This window comes from Citrus sinensis, chromosome 3 (genome assembly GCF_022201045.2).
Source record: "Citrus sinensis cultivar Valencia sweet orange chromosome 3, DVS_A1.0, whole genome shotgun sequence".
Taxonomy (NCBI): Eukaryota; Viridiplantae; Streptophyta; class Magnoliopsida; order Sapindales; family Rutaceae; genus Citrus; species Citrus sinensis.
Window position 1 is genome coordinate 49,720,646 of NC_068558.1, and position 24,912 is coordinate 49,745,557.

Consider the following 24,912-nt stretch of genomic DNA (forward strand, 5'->3'; position numbering starts at 1 on the left):
ACAGAAACGTATAAGGCCAGATAATTTGTCGTCTTTAACTCTTTAATCTGCATAAAACGAAACCGGTCAAGTCTTTGACCGGCACGGGGTTGAAATTCGAATTACCCCGGGCATAGTCGTAGATGGATCATGTGGGCCCATCAAACGAGGACGCTTTGAATCCTACGCTACGCTGCCTGGCCCGACTCAGAAGGCCACTTGTTATATTTTAATAACAAGAAAGAACTACAAAGAAAGAAAAAAGAATCCAGGAAAGCACGCACGCACGCAGTATCATTTGGGGCTTTGGCATTGACATAGAACAGTGAGTCTCTCTGTGTTCAATACTAGTTAATAAAATTGCACACCTAATAAATACGACATAACATAGATTCCAAAGTCCTTTCCCCCCTAAACTGAACAATCACTACTCTCCTCCTTAAATGTACACCCATCTCCCATCCTAGCACTCTGATTTTTACTAAAATACATCAGGTTTGCCATGAGTTAAAAAGACAACCAACCACATTACACACGACATAGAACAACACTAATTCAGCTATTTAATTCATTCTTTCTGGCTGTTAGCTCTAGTTTCCGAGGCAGACAAGCAAAACGGCTTCTACAGAAAGAGTTAAAAGAGTTAATCAGCCTGCAGCCACGGCATCTGTCCTTGGACTTGCATCCAAAAGCTGATGTAGCTTGGCACCAGAGTTTGAGTTTTTCTCAAACAGGTGACCTCCTTCCTCCATGTTTCTATCAACAGTACCGGAGTTGTTAACTCTAGATAATAGGTTTTCTGTGCTAACAGGTGTAACCCTCTTGTCCTCGTTCAAAACAATCTCTTGCTTGTTTCCCAGTTGTGCACTCTTCAGTTTTTCCTGTATGTTAAACCAATTAATAGATTACAACAAAAACATTCGCATACAAAAACACATGACCTGTTGGCTTCATTGGAAAACAAACTAACAGTCCAGAAAATAATAACATTTATATGGCATACCAGTAATGCTGCGTTTTCTTGCCTCAGTTTCTCAGAATTCTCTGATAATTGATTTATTTCAGACTTGAGGGAAGCATTCTCATCAATCAAGGAATCAACTTTACGAGAAAGTTCTTCAGCCTCAGCCTGGAAGGAAGTTTTAAATAGGGAGAAGCAAGAAAATTAGCTCCTATATTGATGAGAGCTATACAGTGATTCCAACAATTGAAACAAAGTTTTTAAGTAAGAGTACTCTCACATCTCTTTTTACTTTACCTGCTTCCTCAACCTAGACCTTCTAGCAGATTCTCGATTAGATTGTTTCCTCCTTTCCCGTTTCAGCTCCCGTTCATTCTGAGAAAAGGGTACAAAACAATCAAAAATTACTTTCAACCGAAAACTTCTAAAGACACTGCATTTACCACCAAAATTCTAAACATAAACTTCTTGGAATACATCAAATCAAAACTTAGAAACAAGCCGCTCCATATCATGTTAAAGCAGAGTGGTAAGAAAGATTAAAAATAAAATATAATAAAATAGCATTGGCAAAAAAATACCTGAATCCAGGTTTCAGGAGGTAAAACTGCACAAGGCTGTGGAACACTGGTTGGACTTGCCTTAACGTTCATGCCAGGTGCATTCCTGAGCTCCAATTTTGTAGGCATGCCAGGAGAAAGCACAGGACCAACGGGTTTTCCTGAAACAGAAGTGGGAGCAACAGCTGTAGCTAACACCTTATCAGGAGTAGCATTCACACCAACAGGCACAGGAGTTGACTGGATATCAGTTTTCCCATCTCCTCCTGGCATAGAAGTTAAACAAACCTTATAATATTGCAAACGAGACTAATCAATAGTGTCCCATGGCCCAATTATTTATTTTCATTTCCTTGCTTTTCCGTTATCCCCCATAGGTGGCATCATATTCACATTGCAAGCTAATTGATAAAATCGGAGCACAGCATGCTATACAGGGCATACAAATTATTCTATAGAGCATTCTACAAATCATGAACATAATAATAAATGATTTCTGAATATTATTGGAACAAATCATCACTACTACATTTGCCAATAAGATTCACAAACCCACAGGGCACACAGATAAAGTGCTCAATTAAGCCACAAAACAAGTATTTACTCAAGCAAACAAGTTATACTCAATTAGTCTATTCTCGAATCACAGGAAAAATTAGAATACCATCATCTCTCATCTACAATGACTAACCACAGAGTGCTCAGTTAAGCCACATAAACTATGCTATCAGAAATGCTGTAAAACAGTGAATAGAAAATCCATGCCACTAAAATTAACAATCACAGGTATCTACTGTTCATCTATGCCACTTAAATTAACAATCACGGGTCAAAATCTACTGTTCATCTTCATGAAAACTTGGAGAAGAAACAGAATCATACCAGCAATTGGCGTTCCCTCTCGGCTTCTTTTCTTTCTAGATTGACCTGCCTGATAATAGGACAGACAGCGAAGATAGACAAAATTTATAAAATATACCAAAATTATAGCATAAAATGCATAAGAACGTATTCATGTTTCGAAAAGGAAAAATAAGTCCTCACCCTAACTGTATTCCCATCACTTCCATCAGTAGAACCGTCGGCCTCACTGTTCAAATTGTCATTCAATTAGCATTAATAGAAAAGATAAACTAGGAACCACGATATGAAAATGAATATAAACAACCTCTGTGACGGCCTTTGTTCTGCTCCACCCTCAGCACTCTCAGCACTAGCATTGCCTATTGACATTGCCAGGCCATCTAACCCTTTCAGCTTCTTTGCTAAACCTCGATCTGCATTTCCTGACGACTTAGTAGGTGCCTCTGTGTTCAATGGGGTTACAGCCTGCATTATCGCATTATAATTACATCCAAAATCAACTTGTGGGAGCTTAAACTAAAACTGCAATCACAAATGAATTCTATCTCTTCCCAACAACGCATTTCTTACTCATAATTATTTCACCAAAAATACAACAAAACATAGCTTTAATGGCTCCACTTACAGCAGGCGAGGTTGGAACACCATGATTGTGTGCATGTGATCCCTAGAATTTTGGGGAAAATCAAAAGGAAAATAGACACATCAGAAACTTTCTGTCAAACAGGGGGCAACAGCTAAAAGGATTTCCAAACACCACACAAACTCAAATTTTGCACACTACAGATAAATAATTATTTCGTAATATAAAAAGTGAAACTCCTCAGGTACCTAATGACAGAATAGACTATTCAAAAGATAACGGGGACATCAACTTACCAAAGGAACAGCAGGATGTGCATAAACACCTCCAGTAGAATAGATGGCTGCATAAGGCGCTCCATATGGTGGCATCATAGGCTGGAAGAAATAAACAGATGCTAAATTATCCCAATCATGTATTAACTTAATTCACTCCTCAGAATAAGGAAATGATATATACTGTTCCCAACTTAAATAATAAGGTAAAGCAATCCTCGTGAGCTTTGAGCAATACCTGGGCTGGGCCCCACATGTAGGGTTGAGGAGCATGACCAGATGCAATGGGTGAGTTGTAATATGGCGGAATAGCAACTCGGGGGCCATAATAAGCCTAAAGATGTAAAGAAAGAACATAATTCCCCATTAGCAACTTCACTATAAACAGTGCATTAAAACGAAACTGGGAAACAAAGTGTACAGATAAAGTAAATAACCTGCATAGCTGCCCAATCAGTATACATATGAATATTGCCTTGATCCTGCCAATTAAACAATTTCACAAATACTCAGATGCAAACTTCAGCAGTTAAACGCCACAAGATATGGGGGAAATTGTTTCTTCCAAGCAAATACTCCATCTTTGCTATTGAATTCTATAAAGGAATAATGTATAATTTCTCAGCTCACCGAAGGTGGAGGTGAAGATGGTTTTTCAGACTTGAAGGACTTTCCATCTTCATTGTTCCCCATGGCCAACCACCAAACTGGAAACCCTCAGTTGATTTTTGATGATGCAAGAAGTTCCAAAGAGCAAGCAGCCTAAAAAGACAAGAGAACAGTAATGATACAATTAAACAAAACATAGTTTCGAATACAATCATTCATATACATAAAATTTCCATAAATTCTCAATACATATGAAATATGAAGAAATCATCCCTTTCTTAACTAGAAAATACAGAGAATAGAAATGCACCACCTTCGGAGTAAATAAATTCATCAATACTTTGAAGGCTATCGCAATTAAATTCATCAGCTCCAAAATTCACTTTAAAGTTTAAAAAACTCAACATATCATAAAGAAATAAAATAATAAGAAGAAGAAGAAGAATCAAGAAAGCCCTCAGAAAAAGTCTGAAAGGCCAGAGGGTACAACTGTCTTTACGGTACCCAACGATTGAAAAAGAAAGTGATCTATGCAAACAAGAAAGGGATTATCAAAGACAACACGTCCATCTCACAAGGATGGTATGAGATACAAATACGAAAATACCCTTGAAACTGCGATGGAAAACTCCTGCAGTTTTTTCTTTCATGATAACTCGTAACGCTCGGGATTTCGTCCGTCAATTCACGGAAACATAAGCAAACAGTGAGTCACTTTCTTTTTTTTAATTTTTTACAAATATCTCTCCCTCTCGAGGTAATAAAATTTCAGATGTAAAGAAGCCGTAAACGAGAAATTGTAAGAATCTACAAGTGAAGGAAGAACTGAGGGAACCAGATGAGTTTAATCAAAAATACTTTTTGTTCGTACAGTCTGTTCATGTGTTCCCCCCCCCCCCCCACCAAAATAAAAATCATACAAAGTTTAGTTATTTAAACAGGAGTTATGTTGTTCAAGTGCACGATAATCCGACATTCGTAAAATTCCAATATTGCATCAGTTTCCTGCATGCGCTCACCAACCAAACGACAACTAATCACCGTAGTTTAACGACCACAACAATTTCATGCACCTCTCTCACCATGTAAGAGAAACAAAGTTATCTTCTAACGCAACAGTGAAAATAAAAATTAATAAAATTTAAAAAGTTCATTATTACCTGAAATTATCGAACACCAAGTCTCCTTCCTGCCTAAAGTCCAGGAATTTGAATGCTTAAACCGTTAAATTTTGAAACGCCGTCGGTTTTATGAAAATTTCTATAAGGAAATTGTGAGGCTCGGCATTCTCTCGTTAAGGTTCGCTAAACAGGAGCTGAAGAGTTGTGTTTTTTTACAGAGAACAGAAGAGAGGAGAGAGAGAGAGAGAGAAAGAAGAGGTGGGGAAGAAGAAGGAGGAGCGCCAGGGCACCATCCACGTCACCATACGCGTGTCGTATACAAATACACCGTTTATACGTGGGCAAAGTTGGTTGTTGAGTTGGCCCATCGATAATCGCGCTGGCCATTTTTATTTATTCCAACGTCACTTCTACCGTAGACGTGGCCGTTTCTAACTCGATCTACGCGTCCCTTGCCCTGGGTCCAACCTATTCCACCCTCATGTGGCTTACGTGTTCTGTTTTCGTTTTGATTTTTTTTTTTGTAATTAAATAATTCAGATTTTTTCAATTGGATTAGACAATTAACTAGAATGAATAGGTCCTTTGGAATCCACGACTGGCTAGCGGCCGCTGGCCTGGCCAGTCATTGACGAGCAATATGGGGTTCCTTAGCCACGCTTTTAACTCCTTACGATTTTATTTGATATTTTCTTAATTTTCAATCTGCTTCTTCAGATTTTAATGCAACTTAATTTAATTAATTAATTAGATTTTTCTACTCTTTTAACTTAATTTGACCTTTTGCAAATAACTTGGCATTGCCAAACAGCTTTTACCTTCTCGGCATAAATGATAAAGGGTTGCAACAGTGACAATGACGATGAGAATAATAATAAAATCAAATGCTATCATAATGTTATGATATTAATTTTCGACTTAACACCATAACATCACAAGAGCGTCAATAAAAAATTCTTAATAATAAAAATTTTAAAAAATTCTTCGTATAAGATATTTTTCTCTTTCTTAATATTAAAAAGTAATTTTTTCTCTTTAAATAATACTATATTAATTTTAATATCATTATTATTGGACGAGGGGAAGTACTATAAGTAGGTTAATAAAAAAAAATGGAGGATTGTTAAATTTGATGAGAGGATAATTTGATTAATATAATATGAATTTATTTCTATTTAAATAATCTTTTTGGAGAAAACTTATTGTTTTACTCCTCTGTTTACCACATAATTATTGAATAAAATCCTCTTTAATTCCTATAATTTGATATTAATATTTATTAAGTAGTTATATTTTAAAACATACCTCAAAATACCCATGTTACTAAATTAGTTAAAAATCTTGTCATTGCTTTTTGTTTCTCTTATTCTCTATGCTTACTTTTACATCAGTACCGTTCGCAATAATTTGTTTTGACATTAACAAAAGAAAAAGTTTAGTGTTTACGAATCAATATCCACCATCCGATGAAACCAATGGCCACAGTTACTTTCATTCTTCATTACCAATGCGCTCATTTCTCACTCACCACAACACCCCCTTTTGGAGAAATTTTAGACTACTTCAAATATATTATAACTAATTAATGTATGCATGATATATATAATTAAATTTAATATAATCATTATTTGTATGATAATAGTTTAAAATAAATACACTCAAGTCATAATATCATTACTTATTATATAAATGACATGGTACCGCAAATGTATTTTAAAATTTCAAATTCAACTTTCCTTGGCTACACTTTCTATATAATTGAACTTTCTTTTCTTTTTGTTTTCATCATGGTTTGCACGAATGAAGTTGATCGTGATATGTAGTCTTCTCAGCACAACCTGATTAATACTTTTGTCAATTTTATGGAAATGGATTCATCAAATTGTGCCCTCGTTGTTTTTTTTTTTTTTTTAAACTGATTAAGCATCAGGTTACTGTATTACACAGAGAGATATATACAACTGCTATGACAGCAGGTCATTACACTGATATTTACAATCAGATATATATACATGAGACTTATATTATTACATTTTTTATTCTATGAAGTACATGCTCATCTAAATACCACTCACAGAGGAGAGATGTCTCTACTCCACTCGCATTTCGCAAGGAAGAAATACGTTATAAGAAATTTCCACACAATTATATTTAATTGAGGGAGGTTGAGTCTGTGGGGACTCAAACCATTACCCTCATAGTCATACTTAACTTTGAGGGCAATGGTCCACGACTGGGCTACAAGCTCAAGTGACTTGTGCCCTCGTTGTTAATCTTGACAAGTTAATGCTTTTGTCATTTGTGCTTACTCCATGGCAGTCCCACACTTGAACAGAAGCAAGCGAGAGGCTGCAACTGCAAAGCCATTAAATTATCCAGTGAAATCGATACGATGTTTTGCTTTTTTGTTCAATAGTACAATAAAATAATATTATTCATCAGGGTGGATATTGATTGATAATTTTTCCTTCTGATTAATGTCAAAAAATAATAATATAAAGGTTATTATTGTAAAAGTAAATAAAAAAAATGAATACGACGATAAGAGTGTTATTAATTTAACAACAATAATATTTTGAGATATTTTTTTAAATATTTGAACTATACAAATATTTACTCCATATGAAAGTAAATAAGAATTTAAAAAATAAAATTGAATGAATATTTTAGTAATGTTATAAGATTTTATAGTTAGTTTTATCATCATTATACGAGATCATTCTGTTAAAATATCAAGTACTCTTTCATTTTTGCCACAGACACTCTCCCCAAGAGAAATAAAACTTTTATGTATAATACATAAATAACAAAAACTAAGAACATTTTTGTTATTTGATTCGCATGTAATTTAATCAAAACGATAATGTTTTTACTAAAGAACGACTCTCTCTATCTCTGTATCTATATATATATATATATATATATATATATATATACGGTACCGACATCATCAACGTGATGTTAATCTAAATATAATATACTATATGCAAGAGAGTAGGACCTAAAGAAAATTATGAAAATGTGTATATTTCTGACATGTAGGCACTATAACCCTACAACAATGCATTAAAACCTTCGTACATATTATGTACAGGAATAGCCTTTTTATGATAATAAAATAATCTTGGTCCCAATTTAACCTAGTTATAAATAAAAATAAATTGTACATTGTAATAAGTTATAATTCTTTTAAATCTTGTCCTAAGGAAATTACCTTCACATAGTTACAATTATATGTATATTACCATAAATTAATCATTCTTAAGCAGAGGTGCTCACATCAGTGTCAACGCTTTTATAATGTTGTAAACCATTGAAAAATCATTTCACACTTGTAAAAGCATTTGACATCGGTATAAAGTCTCAAATTCGCATGAAAATTTGTGGAGACCCTATAAAGAATATTTTGTAATTCTTCAAATTATGTTTTTCTTTTATCAATATCTATATGTTGGATTTGACATGCTTCTTTAAATGATTATTATTGTCGTACATTTTTTTATATCACTTGTGTTATGGATAATTAAGCCAAAATAATAATTTTTATAATTATACCTTATTTACAACCTGACGATGATGATGATGATGATCATCATCATCATCATTGTCATCGTCATCATTAGTGGCAGTTGGCGATGACCTGCTGCTGGTTCGATGAGTAGCGAGCGAATATCGCCTAATGATTAGTGACGCAATGTTAACAAGTGCTTATATGCAATAAGATCAAATGACGTTGTTATTGGTTTGAATTTGATGAATGTGGAATTTGGAATTTCGGTTTGATTTTTCATTCTTTTTTTTTTTGTTATGAAATCAAGGAAAAATGGAAATTAAGAAATTTAGTTGGAGTCAAAAAGTCAGTTTTCAGAATGAAAATTTGATTCCTAATGCCTTATGAGAATCAAGTTCTTATTCGCTCATCCTAAAATTGTGTAGACCAACATATTTTATTTTCATTTTTCCTTGTAATTTAACAAGTAAACACTTTCTATCATTCTGATTTCGAATTCTAATTTCTCAATTTCATAAGTAAATGCACCTAAGAAGTAACGAAACATAAAAAACTAATTGAAGAAAATAATTATAATCTACTTTATTCATATAAAAGGACTTGCTCTTTTGGACAAGATGGATGCATGAAAGAGATATTAAAAAAATTATAAATAAAAAAATATTTTTCTTCATATAGTTTCCCAATATTATTATTATTATTTTACGTTCACTTGTCTTCTTCGTTTCCCACAAAATTTATTTGTTCTCAAGTAAGTAAAAGAAAATACATTATATCTCTATAATTAATATTGCATGAAATAAGTCTGAAACGTAATTAAAAGTTAAATTAATCTATTTGATTTTGTATCTAAATTTTAGCTTTGCACGAGCAATATCTAGTACTGTAAATATTTATTTTATCTCAAAAGGTAGGAAAAAATTGTTACTTTAGCTACTTAACAAGTTATATCATTCATTCAATTATATAACAAACATCTTATTAAAATTATTAAATTATTCTTATTAAAATTATTAAATTAATACGAAACTAAAACCCGGAAAGGTTTTGATTATTATTGAATGTAGAGTTCGGACTAACGAAAATTAATGAAATTCGGTTCCAGCACAATGATAGTAGTGGACGGCTGGATATTCAGGCAACGCCGAAGCTGGCTCCGACAGCCGACGCGGAGAGCGCGCCCCATATCAGACGCATTTCGTTTTGACTTGAAGATCAAGCAAATCTCCAATCCTGGCCGTCCATTCACGATGCCTCACTTTTCCACATCAACTCAAGGAGGCCCAAGTGTACGCACAGAATTAACCACCCTAAATTCCTAACTAATAAATAGAAAAACTAAAACTAAAACTACGAGGCAATATTAACATAAAATTTTGTGGGACCCATAACTGACGCGAACAATATCTACGGATATAAATGTCTCAATCCTACGATCTCTAAGGAGCCATGACACTCCCAAAAGAAGAGGGTGTTTTGATTACCGTGGTCCCCACGCATGTCGGTCATACGTGTTGCATGGAGACTGACGTGTCTCGCACAGACGGATTCAGAACTAGGCGGGTCCTGCAGGCAAGGTGGGTTGCATTGCCAGCTCATATTTTCACGTTCCCTTGAGACTTTCTAGAGATCTACAGGACCCACTTGTCGCTGCCATTTCTCCACGTGGGAGAGATCCACGTGCCGCCCTATCATTGAAGGAACTGCATGCCCTTCATCGTCTTAACAGGAAAGGTAAAATAAAATCTAAATTGAGTAGGCAGCACTGCATAAAATTTAATATAAATTAATTTTAGTAATTATTCGATATGTAAATATCAAGAGTAGTTTTATATAATACAAATTATAATCTGAACAAATCTCATGTAATTTAAAAAAAAATAAATTAAATAAAAAGTAATGTTAAAAAATTTATATAAGTAGTAAAATTGTTAGTTCATACTCCAATCTCATATTTAAAAAAAAAAAATCATACTTTAATCTTGTACGATGTACACTTATACATTCACCATGAATTCGATTCAATATGTATGAAATAATTTTTCTTGATTTGAATCATTAGTTATAAACATTTATCGTAATGTCAGAATATTGTAATATTACTTGCCTTTTATTTTCAAATTGGAGGTTTAAGTTATTTACTCTTACAAAGCAACTAATTTGTAATATTACTCCAACTGCCATTGTTTTTTCAATACCAGAAACAACTAGTTTGAAAATTCTACTATCAATAAATTATGTTGTACTTACAAAAATTTCATATTTAAAAGGAGGACCTGTCTATGGTACAGATTCTGTAACAAACATCTCCCGACATCCCACCATCCGATCTTCTATTGTTAAGTTTCTCACTCCACATCCAACGGCTGATGCTGCAGTCCGTAGCTTACAGATGCTGTAAGCTAGTCAAGTCCTTAAAAGGGTACAATGGCATGCATGTTCAAATCCATTGGCAATAAAAGCGCGCACGTGACAGGGCCTAGTGGGGTGTCACCCAAGCGTCAGAAAGACACGTCAGGGGAAAATCAGGGCCGTTGATTATCTGGCAATACTAACGGTGATGCGTGTTTCTCGGTGGACTGAAAAAGAGACATGTGATTGGACGCTGGAAGGATCTGACGTGGTGACCATCTTCTTTTTTCCGTCCATTTTTTTAATTTATCAGACCAGGCATCCTTCCCGACAAGGTGACGTGTGTGGCAGGCACATGGTTTACTACGCAATTTAGATGGGTCCCATGTGACGTGGACGCGAAGAAAACGTTCAGATCGGATCCCATTTTGGTCAAAATAAAAAACTGAATCCTTTTTTTCACAATATATCCTCAGTGGAATTCTATATTAACAAAAGTGACCCTACCTGCCGCAATTTTGGAAGTCGGTAGCCTTTGATCCCGGGCCTTGTTCACACTGAAGGACGAAGGGATTCAGTGGGGTTGAAGAGGGAATTACAATTTCAACCCGGATAGAATTGAAATAAATTTTGGTGTCTCATGTTTGTTTTAAATTCATTAACCATTAATTTTTAGTTTCATAAAAAGAAAGAAATGGAAAAAAAAAACACTTTTAAATCGTAAAAATCTTCGTACGGGGTAAAACTCACACTTGGCAAATCACTGCTCAGTTTAACAATGCCAGTCTGGTTCACACTCTGTAGACTCCAATTCACAGATTCAAATCACTTTACTTGCCCACATTCTTGGGCCATTGGAAGGACTGGCATGGACAAGCCATTTTGATGAAAGCGATGGGTTTGTACTTTGTGCTTCGGGTGAAAAAGGAAAAAAATTTGAGAGTCAAGAAGCTGTTGGGCTCTCACTTGTAGAAAAACAGTGATGGGCTTTGCTCTCTTTTCGAGTCCATTTCCGCTCAAAGTTCCTGCGCTTGGATCAAATTGCTTGCATGATTTATTGATTGGAAAGGGTGATCCAAGCTATCTTTCATCTCTGTCACTCTGCTTTGTAGTGGGCCTGGTGGCTGTGAACTTGGCAGGGCTGGTGCGACTTTCGTTAAATTTAACTGTTGATGGATATTGATATTTGAGTATTGAGACAGTGCAATCACAAAACAAAATTGTTTGCCACTACTTCAAATGGGTCATCAGTTCTCTTGTACTCTTTCTCTTTAAAACAAATTAAACTCTTTTAAGTGTTTATTTCCATCAATATATGGTGAAGGCCAGTTCTTAAAGCATTAAGTATCACGTCCCTCTCATAAAATTTTCACCAGCACCTCATCCGGTTGTTGTAATAATGTCACTGGATGCAGCTTAAATTTAGTGACTTTGTTGTGTTGAACTCATAAACTCTTCTCCATTATCTTATGAAATCTACTATATAAAATTATTTTTCATTTGAAGTATTAAAAAAAAAAGATTCCTAGTGAGAAGGGCTCGAGTCTCAGGTTCTCCTAAATATTATATTTGAGCCTAATTTAATACTGTATTTTCCATTCTTGTGATGGTGTGTTAGTGACTATTTTAACCTTTAATAACATGATGAAGTGTCATGTCCATTCCATATTGATTGCAAACGACAATCTGCACGATAGCCATTTAACATAGGTGTACAGTGTATACTCCATTTAATTTTCTGTTTTGCTGATTATATATCCTGTTCTGTGTGGGAAATAGGAAAGCAAGTTTAGCTGCATTATGTGGTGCCCACGTCTCAGTCTCATTTCAGCCGGATGGGGATAATGGGACATTGACATAATTCAACAGCAAAGCATCACCGAGATAACCTCTTTCAGGAACCATTCATCTCAACTTCAATAAATGACAAGCCCCCAGTTTCAGAAAATCTTTGTCAGTTTCGGCAAATTTATAACGTTAGGGGTGGTGATGATGGCAATGTTGTGTGGTATCAGTGATTCAAAATGTGAATTTGAGGCCATATTCAACTTTGGAGACTCGAATTCAGACACTGGTGGGTTTTGGGCAGCGTTTCCGGCACAGTCCGGTCCCTTTGGCATGACCTACTTCAAGAGACCCGCTGGTCGCGCTTCTGATGGAAGGCTCATTGTTGATTTCTTAGGTAACAGTTAATTTGTAACTTCTCATCAGACGCTTAACTTTATGATCGATGCTCACCTTCCTACACTTATGTTCAATTTTAGTCTTTCGATCGTTATCAGCAAAAATAATTTCTTCGCAGCACCTGTCTTGCCTTACCAAAACAACGAAAGTGAATTTTCTTATGGCTCTCTTTAGAACATTGCAAGAGAAACAAAGTCTTCTATTATTGAACACAGAAATGGGTTTCAGTAATTTGAAGAAAAGGTTCCATCGCCATAAGAAAATTCACATGGGCAATTCTGCCTCACTGGGGTGCGGGGTAGGCATAGACTCCAATTATGCTTAGGTGAATCCAAAATACACGACAGGCGGTTCCATGAAAGTTTTGGCACTACATTGATTATTTAATCATCCAGGCTGGACCACCTGCATTATACTCGAGGCCGAAGAGTGCCACCACAATAATCTCTTTAACTTTCAGTGGTTGATGAACCTCTACGAAGTTAATTTTTTATTTATTGGCAGCTCAAGCTCTAGGATTGCCGTTTCTGAGCCCGTATTTGCAATCAATTGGATCAGATTACAGGCATGGAGCCAACTATGCTACTTTGGCCTCTACTGTGCTTTTGCCCAACACTTCCCTGTTTGTTACCGGGATCAGTCCCTTTTCCCTAGCTATTCAACTCAACCAAATGAAGGAATTCAAGGCTAGAGTTGATGAATTTCACTCCTCCTGTACAAGTGGTAAGTAGACACTAAATCAAGCTCTTATTTTAGATGACAAATTAATACGCTCCTGCAAACTTGATGACTAGAAATAAAAACTCTCTTTCATAGGTTCAACCAAGCTTCCTTCACCGGATATTTTCGGAAAATCTCTCTATACATTTTACATTGGTCAGAATGATTTTACTTCCAATTTAGCAGCAATTGGCATAGGTGGAGTCAAGCAGTTTCTTCCTCAGGTGGTTTCACAAATCGCTGGCACAGTCGAGGTGATGGCACTAATTGGGCCGGCCACGCCATGTCATGGGGCGGAATTCTAAAATCCACCCCCAATTAATTAAATAATTCCGTGTTTCCTTTCAACGTTAAATTGGTGACATTTGCTTCATCAAATTTACGCAGGAGCTGTATGCTTTAGGTGGGCGCACATTTTTGGTGTTGAATCTTGCCCCGATTGGCTGTTACCCTGCATTTTTGGTTCAGCTTCCTCATTCAAGTTCGGACTTGGACGCGTACGGTTGCATGATCTCTTACAACAATGCCGTCTTGGATTACAATAACATGTTGAAGGAAGCTCTAGCACAAACCAGAAGAAATCTTCCCAATGCTTCCCTCATTTGCGTTGACACTCACTCAGTGTTACTAGAACTGTTCCAAAATCCCACATCACATGGTACGGTGTTTTGCTAATCATTTGTCTGCGTTTTTCTGATTGACCTTGGGCTATATTTAAAAAAAAAAAAAAAAAAAAATTGTGGGCAGGGCTTAAGTATGGTACCCAGGCTTGTTGTGGGCATGGTGATGGTGCCTATAATTTTGATGCTAAAGTTTTCTGCGGAAATACGAAGGTTATTAATGGAAGCGCTGTAACAGCCACAGCTTGCAGCGACCCACAAGATTATGTTAGCTGGGATGGAATACATGCTACAGAAGCTGCAAATAAGCTTACTACATGGGCCATCCTTAATGGCTCTTATTTTGATCCTCCGTTTCCACTTCACCAGCTCTGTGACCTCAACCCCATTGGCTGAACTAATCATTTTGAATTAGTATTTAATCTTACAGTTAATAAAAAATCAAGTGCTTTAAATTAGTAAAAAAGCAAGTGCTTTATTTGTTGTAAAACTTTCTTTCTAATAGCAATTCGGTATTGGTTCAGTTGAATTAAACGAGTGCATCAGAAGTCTCTGTATTTTTAATAGCAGTTCGGTTTTTGGTTCAGCATAAGAGCCAAGCACCAAAATTTTTCAAGCAAGATTAGTAGCGCTTTTTAATCACATAAATCCATCAATTCTTTCAATCATAATACGAGAAAAAACAATGAGAACCGAAAACTTGCAATAACTTTTCAGAGATGGGCCTAATTCCAAAAAACAATGATTATCTTGGCTTGTGAAAAAAAAGGGGCAAAAATGTACAAAAAGAAGTAACATCAATTTCAGGGAACATACTCATGCTCAAGAGCTGGCTGAGTTCGTATCATTGATGCCGAAGGCATTCTACTTCTTCCAATCCATGTTGTATCTAAAGGCTCTGCCTTTTCAGATTCACTCTCCATTTTTCTGATCATCTTCCTCCTCACTAGCTTATAAGTAGCCACCCCAACCAAAATCAGCAAAGCTAACCCACCAAATCCAGCCACAAAACCTATCACCCACGACTTCCATGACCTCTCGTCCTTGGTCTTAGGCGACGGTGGCAGCGGCCGTGGAGGCTGAGGTTGAAATGGAATAACTACTGAAAAATGTCCTGGACCTTTTGCCACACATTCATTGGGCGTGGTCATGTTGCTAAATTCGACTGACATACCGGCTCCGAATTTGACACATTTTAGCGTCACGTTTTTATCTTTTAACCCAATGTCAGGAAACAGAATCGAAACAGGATCTCCCGAGACAATGAGTGTCAGCTCCTCATTGCTTAATGTGCTTGGATTCGAAGCATCAAAAGCACTGAAGCCAACAACGGGAGCAACCAAAGAATGATTGGGGACTTGATAGTAATGAGAAGACCAATTTCCTAAATTTTCATTGAGTAAAGCAATTCTCTTCACAAAAGGCAGTGCAATAACTCTTGGTGGGATACGAAGAGAACTGAAATTCACTCCTGTTGCCCAAAATTCCCTGCTTCGTATTCTAATAACAGAAACTTGCATGCCGGAAGAGTTTGAAGGCAGAGAAAGATTGTAAAAATGACCCGTATGATGCTTTGATAGGGTTTCATTTGCGTAACTATGAAATAGTTCTTGTAAATATACAGGATCAGAGCTCTTTGTGTCACCGGCCATTGACAATAACAATAAAGAAAAGAATACAGGGATGATTAGCCAACTTTCGTAGAACCCCATCAAGGCCTGCTTGTGTTTTTCATTTTCATGTTGAATGATTTTCAACAAGAAACCAATCACAAAGAAGATTCATCCTTTTATCATTCGAAGAGAAAGTAAATAAAGAAATATATACATGTACTATTGTTGACCAAAAACAGATGCTTTCTCCTTGTTGTATAAAACAGGAAAAGGGAGCAAACCCAGGATCTCAAAAATCGACAAGATGCCTTCTTAATACAAACTTTTTGAGCAAATGGGTGGAATATTGCATGTAAGGTAAACCAAATTCGCAAGACCAAAAGGGAATCTGCTTTGAAAATAATAAGGAGATCTCAAGTCTGAATTCTTCAAAATGTTTTTAATTCGTCGCGATCTTCTTGGCATTGCCTAAGAATTAGAAGGTGAGTGGCTGAGTTGGAGAGGATAATGGAGATTCCAGCAAGATTAATGAATAAAGGTCTGCATGCTTTTAATATACAATATAATGATGAGTAACCAAAGCCAACGTAAGATTTTGTTATCATTATTATTATTATTATTATTAAGAAGGACAAAAGTAACTAAACCATTTTGAGGGGCCTTCCATTAATTTTATTAGTTGTTAGGTATTTTTGTTATTAATTTTTTTGATTCTTAGTCACTAGTCAGTTGGGTCAGTTGATTATTGGTTGTGATCGTTGAGACAGAGGGTGCCATCAAAGGCGTACATTTGACACAAGCGTTACAGCTCTAAAAGTGGATTCCACCCCCCACCTTCCTTTTTTGACATTGATTTGGGCAAACTCTGATTAGTCATAGTTCTCTAACCAGATAAAACTATATAATCTTATCATTGACTTAACATTATAATTATTTATGATAATTAGTGACCAATTGTAAAATACCCTAAGATGTCGACTCTTTTTTTTTTCTTTTTTTTCTGGTGATAGTCGATTCTCTTCATTAATTTCAATATCTTCTGTAAGTTTCCATGAGAAAAAGCAATAGAGTTCAATTGTTTACGTCACAGGGCTGGCAAATGGCAAGTATTATTATTATTATTATTCGTGTAGTTGCCGTTAATATTGGCTTCCATACAGGTTTCGTGAATGGCCGGCTCTTAACAGCGAGACACGTGTAAAGTGATGCGATTGTGGATGGAAATTCTGCAAGAGATATTGAACAAGACAAATGGTTAAGAATAATAGAATATTGGACCTCCTAGTCTGGTTGCTTGACCGGCCCACGATGTTATTTCACAGCTGTGGCGCACCCACAACCCAGACCACCTCAATTCCCCGCAACTTGCAACCTAATACGACTGTCCCTTCAATTATCCTATTACAATTTTAACGAGGTTATGATTATTTGTATTCCATAAATTATTTTAAATATTTTATTATTCTATATAATTATATTTTAAATTAAAAAATTAAATTTTACTTTCTACACTCTTAAAAATATCAACAAACACCTTACTTAAATTATTTAAATTAACTTACTCAACACCAATCAAATTATCTAGCACACCCAAAATAAACTAAGAACAATTGTATACTGGAATCAAATTAATTAACATAACAATTGAAAAAAAAAAAAGAAAGCCATTTGGCTCCCCCAAAAAAAAAGGTAGAAGCAAAAAAATAAATAGACGAAGGAAGAGAAGAAGATTAAGAAAAAGAAGGAAAAAAAAAAAGACAAAGAAGCGGAAAGAGAAGACTACAAAAAAAATATTTATCTTTTGTTTGGAAAATCAAAAAGAAAATATATGCTCAAAATATATTAAAAGTATTGATTTGCTCATTGTTTTACTAAAATTGTCTAAGAGATTGGAAATAAAATTTTTAGAGTCTATAGTAAGAGAATTATCTATTGAATAGTGAATGTGTTATATGAGCGTTCAAAGTAATTATATTATGTTAGTTTATGGGAGAGAGTCCTCATTACTAATTCATATGATGGGTATTTTTGTAATAAAATATTTAAAAAAATAAGAGTATTCAAAGTAATTTATAAAGTACAAATGCCAAAATGACCTCACCCTTTTAATAATTTATTATTTTACAAATTAACAACATAAATAAACACAAAAAAGAATAATTTGAAATATTATTAATGAAAGGTTTAAAAGGTATATAATAAGCTAAAATAACAGGCCTGTTTAAACTAATAGCTATTAAATTATAGTCCTTCTCAAATTAAATAAATAATCTTAAATCCTAATTAAACTATAATTGCAAAAATAACTCAAAAAAAAACTTACTAAAATATGATAAATCCTAATAAAAAACTAACGACTAATTTGACTCAAATATTGTTATTTCTAATATATTTAACCTATACACTTCCTACATCAGTCTCTTCCTCTCTTTTTTTTTTAAAAAAAAATTCTTCATCAAGTTTTGATACAAATAAAATATATATGGAGGATGAAACTTATACTGAAGGAGAAAGTAATGTTGCAATGCAAACATATACAACTTTGCATAAACTTTTCTTGAAATTTGAAAGAATCTGCACTTCAATTTCTTCTTACTTTTTGTTCTGATTCTTCTAAAAGATGCAAATTTGCAAAATTAATCGATTAAAAGACCTCTTTTAACATTTCTCACGCTTTGCTCAACGTGCTCCCGATTGAATTTTTCCTTTTAAGCTAAATCTTATTCAAGTACAGCTTTATTGTCTTCAAAATAAATAGATAGAACCATATCAATTATCTTGGAGAGATTCTCTTCAAGAATAATTCTTGAATCTTCATCTTCAATCATATCATCCTTGATAACAATTGATGTCTCTTCAACTTAAGTTTCTTAAACATCTTCAATTGTATTAGGCCCAACACTCAAATCAATATTAAAAGTTGTATCTTTTGTGTAATTTTGGGTATTATTTTCTGATACTTATAGGTTTGTTGTTGGCTAAAATTGAAGCGGTAGTAGTCATTTTGAATATTCTCTCATCAGAGTTTTCAATGTCTTAATTAAACATTGCATCGATTGCAATGCCTTCATTCGATCTTTTAGTGCCTTTGCTGATTGTTCAAGATTTTTTATCATACAAACTTCGAAACTTTCTCTAAAAGGTGAATAATTTGAAAGGAAGTAGTTTGAAATATTTTTAATAAAAGTTCTGAAAGGTGTATAATAAACTAACATAGCAAGCCTATTTATAATAAGTAACTATTATATTTTAGTCCTTCTCAAATTAGACAATAATCTTAAATTCTAACTAAATTAAAATAATAAATACAACTTAAATAAGTTTATTAAAGTAAAATAAATCTTAATAAAATACTAAAGACTAATTAACCTGAAATACTATAATTACTAATATATTTTACCCATATACTTCCGAAATTAACATTGATTCAAATTTATATTTAAAAAGGAATTAAAAAAGTCAAATACGTCGTAGCAGACAAGTCGGTTATTTTAATTTAAAATGGACGACATATATCTCTAGCAATATGCTTGCTTTTGGATACGTCTTAGAGATCCCTCAAACGTGGATTTCAGATAGAGAATCAACCAATCAGAATCTCAACTCTATCCACGTGTCAGCAAATGAATCTGTGTCCGAAATAGAGCAAAGAAAATCTCATCACCGCACCGGATAAACCAAACCAAGCATTACAAATCGAAAAGAAAACGAAAGAACACCACAAATCAAAAGTATCAATGGCAGCGACGGCGTACGCGGCGGTGTTAACTCCACGTGTCCCCTCAACCACCACCGTCAAAGTCAAATCTTCTCACTGCTTTGCTCTTCCCTGCCTCCCTCCTCGTTCGTCAACGTCACCATTCTCTTCTTCCATTAAACAAGTTTCAGGTATTGGTTGCTATCCTACTCGCACTTGTTACTCTGAATTTTGTATTGTACCTTTCTTGTATCTACGGGCTTGCAATTTGTACGCTGTCGTGCATATTCTGATTTTATGGTGAAAAAAATTAACCAGAGACAACAGTTTAGAACTTTAGAAGGGAAAAATACACACACGCGCGCACAGAGACAGATATATATTATGATTTTGGTAGGGTTGGTTCAGTTTGACTGACATAAGCACGTAGATTAGTTGCTATACAGAAAATGGATTGGTTTTAGTGTTCATACAAATGACCTCACTATCAAGTGGAAGCGCAGTGGACGGGATGGTTATTGCTTGTGACTAGTAGTCCCTGATATCTATTATTTTTCTGCTCAATGCAAACCATGTTAGTCTATATTTTGCTTGACACATTCCGCATTAAACTATGATTTTGAGCTTCTCTAATTGCCGGTTTCCCCTTTGCATGCTCTTGTTTTTCTATATGTTTCCCATTTCATAATTGAGCTAATTTATCTTTCATTAATTTGTTTGTAAATATTTTTGTTTAGTGTTTCTAAACAATATGCTTATTGATACTTTTCCTTTCAATTAGAGTCGAGAAGGTTTCCTTTGCTTCAGGTTAGAGCCTCTTCCTCAGAAGAGACATCCACAGTTGATGCAGATGAACTTTTTTCAGACTTGAAGGAAAAGGTAAGAATCAAGATTCAAGAGGGTACCAATGAGAATAGATTGATGTGGAGATGCTTTTCTAGCTTCTTGTAATTTGATTTCATGATCAGTTAGATTTGGTGATTGATGTTGGTTACGTTTATTAGTGGGATGCCGTTGAAAACAAGTCCACGGTACTTCTCTATGGAGGTGGGGCAATAGTGGCTGTTTGGTTATCCTCAACTATTGTTGGTGCCATCAATTCAGTGCCTTTGGTATGCAATTTCCAGATTAGCTTACCCCTTTCTTTCTTCGTCATGTTTAGGAGATGAACCTTTCAAGTTCTTGACAGTAAATTAGCATATGCCTTACTTCATATTAATGAACCAGTCTGAAATGTCTTTCTTATGTTGTCAGCTTCCCAAACTCTTGGAGTTGATTGGACTTGGTTATACTGGATGGTTTGTCTACAGATACCTTCTCTTCAAGGTAAGATTAAGAGACTGCAAAAGCTCACATGCATTTAGTTAGTTCTTGTTTCCTTTATTGCTAAGCTATTAATTCATGACGTTTTGATTACGGAGTAGATTAGATTACTTTCTGGAACCTAACGTTTTGATTGCGGAGTAGATTGCTTTCTGGAACCTAACAGATTAATTGAATTTGAGAAATTTATGTCATCTGTTTCATTAGAGATTCTGCATCTAAGATGGTTAATATTTTAACAAATTGATTTGTTTTCCCAGTCAAGCAGAAAAGAACTAGCCACGGATATTGAAGCACTGAAGAAGAAGATTGCTGGAACTGAATAGATTGTACATTCTGGAGGCAATTCATGTTTGTCCCTGATAGTCATTTATTTTGGTCCTCTATCATTGCATATGAGGCACTTGTATCCTGTAGAGTAGGCTGCGTACGGATTCGTTTTATCCCTGTATTTTCCAGTATATCCCTGGAATAAGAGATTTGACAAAGTTATGTGTATGTCCAGGCATGATTGCTTCTGTGGTTTAGATCCAGAAGCAGATTCACTTTTTCCAGCAAAATACATGCTTCATAAAATCTGTATCAAACTATTCACAAGTAACACAAACGTGCTTGTGATTGTCTCGTCGATGTGCAACTTTTGAGTAGCCTGAGTACTAGTGAAGGCAATCAACTACCCAGCTTCGGCAGAAGGATGGGGAGAGGCATTTAACTTGGGCAGAAAAAAGTCCGCTTGGTTTTTTTGAAACAGAAAACTTCATGCCCCAATCCCCATCCCTTGCTCGAAAGGGGCGAGCCAGCATTGATATCAGAATAAGAGTAGGTTGCAGGAATCACGTCATAGTGATACAATCCTTTTCGATAAATCAAAAAAGAGAATAGAGACAGCATATGCCAGATCAAGGGTTATGAGTAAGCAGTCCATATCTGTCCACCCTGATCACCAGGACATATTCCTCATCCTGAGATCAGTTATTAGCTTAATCTATAAGCAGTTTGATTCTACAACCTTCATCACCGTACAAGTTAAACAACTATGGGTGTTATGCATGCATTCGAAACCCGCTCTCTACTGTGCTAGGCATGCTTTATGTTACATAATAATTGAACACAGAACATATAACTCATCTTTATCTACATGCTCAGTGCAATTATTTTTCCTAAGGTCTGCTGCAGCACTTAAGACGCATCCCAACTAGAACATGATACTAGCCAGGAACTTGCCAATAATAGTTAACTAATTAAATACAACATGCACCAAGAGAAGCCTTGAAGAAATCAAATTAACAACCAAATAAATTACGTACTCCAACACGTTCTTTAAACAGTAACCTCATAGAAAACAACCATTACACAGTAACCTCAAAGAAAACAACCTTCCATCATCATGGTGCCTACTACAATTATCTGATCATCGGTTACACAATTATGAGATCGTCAATATAAAGCTTTTTTTTCCTTTTCTTTTTCCAAAATATAAGTAACCCGCTGATATTACATAAAACTAAGCATATCGATTTCATCATAAAATTAACAACAAAGAAAGCATGCATGGCATGCAGCAGAAAAATATAAAAAGAGAAAGATTAGATCCTATCAATATCCTCATCCTCAAACTCAATATAATTATCGGGACCAGCTTCATCGTCGTCATCAATACCGGCAGCAATCCCTTCGTTCAACCTAGTAGTCTCAGGCAATTCACCGTAAGCCTTGAGCAAGCGGGCCTCATCAGGCATGTATTTCAAAATAACATCGGCTTTATCGTCTTGATAATCTCTCAAACCGACAAGAATAATATCACCCGCACCAATCCAAACCTTTTTGTGCATCTTACCACGGATGTGGCAGAGACGCTTGGCGCCGTCGATGCACATGGCCTCGCATCGACCGTTCCCCAGCATCCGAAGCACCTGCGCGTATTCTTGACCGTCTTCCTTGAATATCAGCTCGCGTTTCTCGTCGTCCGCCTCGTTCTTTCCTCGCTTCCGATTCTTTCCTCCCTTTCCCTTGTTCTTCGGCATCTTTTTCCTTTACTTTTGTTTTTCGGTCTCTCTTCTCTCTTCTCTCGCTATGTATATTTTTGCGTTGGCTATACCTCAATATTTTAAATATGAAGCTTGGGCTTGGGAGTTTGCCTTTCAAACTTGTCGTACAAGCAACCACTCGCGTGCTTGCATTTTTCTCTTTTGTTCTTCTTGAACCGATATCAGCGTGAAGAGTTCTTTACAAGGCTAGGCTACAGATGGATGGATGAATAAAGTGCACGTGGAACGGTAAAGTATACGTGGCTCCGATTAATTTTATGCTTACTGTTGTAATTCACTTTTTTTAAAATTTACTATTATTATTATCTTTTTTTATGTTTACTTTTTGCTAATGGCATCTGTTAGTTTATCGCTACCGTTCATTGTGAATGGGTCCTACAAGGGAGCATAGAATCGAACATCAGTGGACTGTGTTGATCGATTATACTTGCTATAGTTACAGACAAGGAGTCAGGACCGAGGTCCTATATCATTTTTCTATAAAATGTAAAACGGGCCGGATGCCCCGACTGCCCCAATCTGTTTTTTTTTTTTTTTTTTGATTACATGAGACTATTGCTCAGATTACAACTCATATACATGAGATTATTACTGATATTTACAAATCAGACTATTACTGGGACCAACTGACATCAATGCTAATGGAGCTCTGCCCAGATTTTAACCCTCACAAATATTCGAGGGATGTCTACTCCTTACTCATGGGTAAGGGAGAAGACTACCTTCACTCAAATTAATTGAGGAAGAAAATACCCCCACAATGCTTTTGTGGGGGTTCGAACTGCTGCCCTCCAAGTTGGAGGGCAGCAGCCCTGGCCACTCGGGCTACTGCCCGAGTGCCCCAATCTGTTTCAATATAACCATCTGCCCCTTTTTTTCCTTGAATTGCACAAAAGGAAAGAGACAAACACCGGATATTATGCGATTAGCATATATTCAAAGTATACAATTCAAATAGGCTTTTTTATGTTATATAATTACGTAACATATATGATTATGCAGCAGTCGTTGGATTTTCATTAAATAATCGTGGAAATAATATAATTTTATTATCTTATATTTTTATAACCGTTGGCTACTATATAATCATGTATGTTATATGATTATGTAACATAACAATCTCCTTCAAATAAATAAGTTCAAGAAGACGGAATTTCTTCAAAATAATTTTTTTTATATTTTTATTTCGGTTGGCTTTTAACACCTATCTAAAATCTTTATAACACCACTTTTTTAATATTATTTTTAAAATATCCTTAATTTAATTGATAAAATATAAATTCATATATTACAATTAACTATTGTCCCACAAAATTTTACTCAAAAAATTATTTTTTAAAATTACACATAAAAAAATTTCATATTTAAAAAGTTTTAATTAAAATTTAAGATATAAATATAAATAATGAGATGGGGTGGATGTAAAAAATTTAATTAAAAATAATTTATTTAAATGTTTAATTAAATTTTTATTTAAGATAAAAAAAATTAATATGTGTTACGTTATTTAAATTATTTAAAAATAAATTTTATAAAGAATTTTGATGGGTGTCAAAAGATTACACTTTTATTTTTGCTTGTGTGCTGTACATGTGCGTTGCTAATTGATGGTCCCATCATAAAGTAGGACAAGTCAAGCACCGGAATCATGCCAAACTTTTGGTAGATTTGCACATTAATAAATCCTACAAGACCATTTTAAATTTAGACCCTAAGCATGCACGGTCGGTGGATAACCAACCATCAGGATTTTTTTTTCTAATTTTTTAATTTTATTTATTTATGCAAGAAGTGCCTTACTCACCTTCTACCCAAACTTCAACCTTTCTCTCCAAGACCCCAATTTACCCACAACCTAGAAAGTCTAAGTTCAGATCCAAGGTACTGAACAA

At 35.1% G+C, this 24,912-nt stretch overlaps 5 protein-coding genes across 8 annotated transcripts; 2 read left to right on the top strand and 3 right to left on the bottom strand.

Moving 5' to 3' along the window:
• Positions 1-246: 246 nt before the first annotated feature.
• LOC102607505 (common plant regulatory factor 1) lies at positions 247-5,261 on the bottom strand. Of its 4 annotated transcripts, none has more exons than XM_025092511.2 (13): positions 4,992-5,261; positions 3,853-3,984; positions 3,660-3,704; positions 3,461-3,556; positions 3,244-3,324; positions 2,990-3,031; positions 2,669-2,829; positions 2,545-2,590; positions 2,383-2,431; positions 1,522-1,661; positions 1,238-1,315; positions 983-1,108; positions 247-860 (listed from the first exon to the last, which is right to left on the bottom strand). In XM_025092511.2, the coding sequence occupies exons 2-13, from the start codon at positions 3,913-3,915 to the stop codon at positions 627-629; spliced, it is 1,161 nt and encodes a 386-aa protein (XP_024948279.1). In that variant the 5' UTR covers positions 3,916-3,984; positions 4,992-5,261; the 3' UTR covers positions 247-626. The 4 variants fall into 4 exon arrangements, with proteins under 4 accessions (XP_024948279.1, XP_006491223.1, XP_006491224.1 ...); XM_006491160.4 differs by having other exon boundaries at positions 1,522-1,766; positions 4,992-5,258; XM_006491161.4 differs by lacking the exon at positions 4,992-5,261 and adding an exon at positions 4,145-4,288 and having other exon boundaries at positions 1,522-1,766.
• A 7,284-nt stretch (positions 5,262-12,545) lies between these two features.
• Positions 12,546-14,873, top strand: LOC102607208 (GDSL esterase/lipase At4g01130). The gene is made up of 5 exons (XM_006491159.4): positions 12,546-12,997; positions 13,504-13,722; positions 13,816-13,973; positions 14,107-14,377; positions 14,467-14,873. Exons 1-5 carry the CDS (start codon positions 12,739-12,741, stop codon positions 14,733-14,735), a joined length of 1,176 nt encoding a protein of 391 aa, XP_006491222.1. The 5' UTR covers positions 12,546-12,738; the 3' UTR covers positions 14,736-14,873.
• Positions 14,874-15,142: 269 nt separating this feature from the next.
• Positions 15,143-15,991, bottom strand: LOC127900857 (uncharacterized). The gene has a single exon (XM_052436115.1). The coding sequence runs from the start codon at positions 15,989-15,991 to the stop codon at positions 15,143-15,145; it is 849 nt and encodes a 282-aa protein (XP_052292075.1).
• Positions 15,992-19,620: 3,629 nt separating this feature from the next.
• On the top strand, positions 19,621-21,470 carry LOC102606616 (protein CURVATURE THYLAKOID 1A, chloroplastic). Its single transcript, XM_006491157.4, has 5 exons — positions 19,621-19,840; positions 20,431-20,528; positions 20,654-20,761; positions 20,904-20,975; positions 21,233-21,470. Exons 1-5 carry the CDS (start codon positions 19,690-19,692, stop codon positions 21,296-21,298), a joined length of 495 nt encoding a protein of 164 aa, XP_006491220.1. The 5' UTR covers positions 19,621-19,689; the 3' UTR covers positions 21,299-21,470.
• Positions 21,471-22,334: 864 nt separating this feature from the next.
• Positions 22,335-23,120, bottom strand: LOC102631211 (eukaryotic translation initiation factor 1A). The gene has a single exon (XM_006491156.4). The coding sequence runs from the start codon at positions 22,994-22,996 to the stop codon at positions 22,559-22,561; it is 438 nt and encodes a 145-aa protein (XP_006491219.1). The 5' UTR covers positions 22,997-23,120; the 3' UTR covers positions 22,335-22,558.
• Between the last annotated feature and the right edge of the window lie 1,792 nt (positions 23,121-24,912).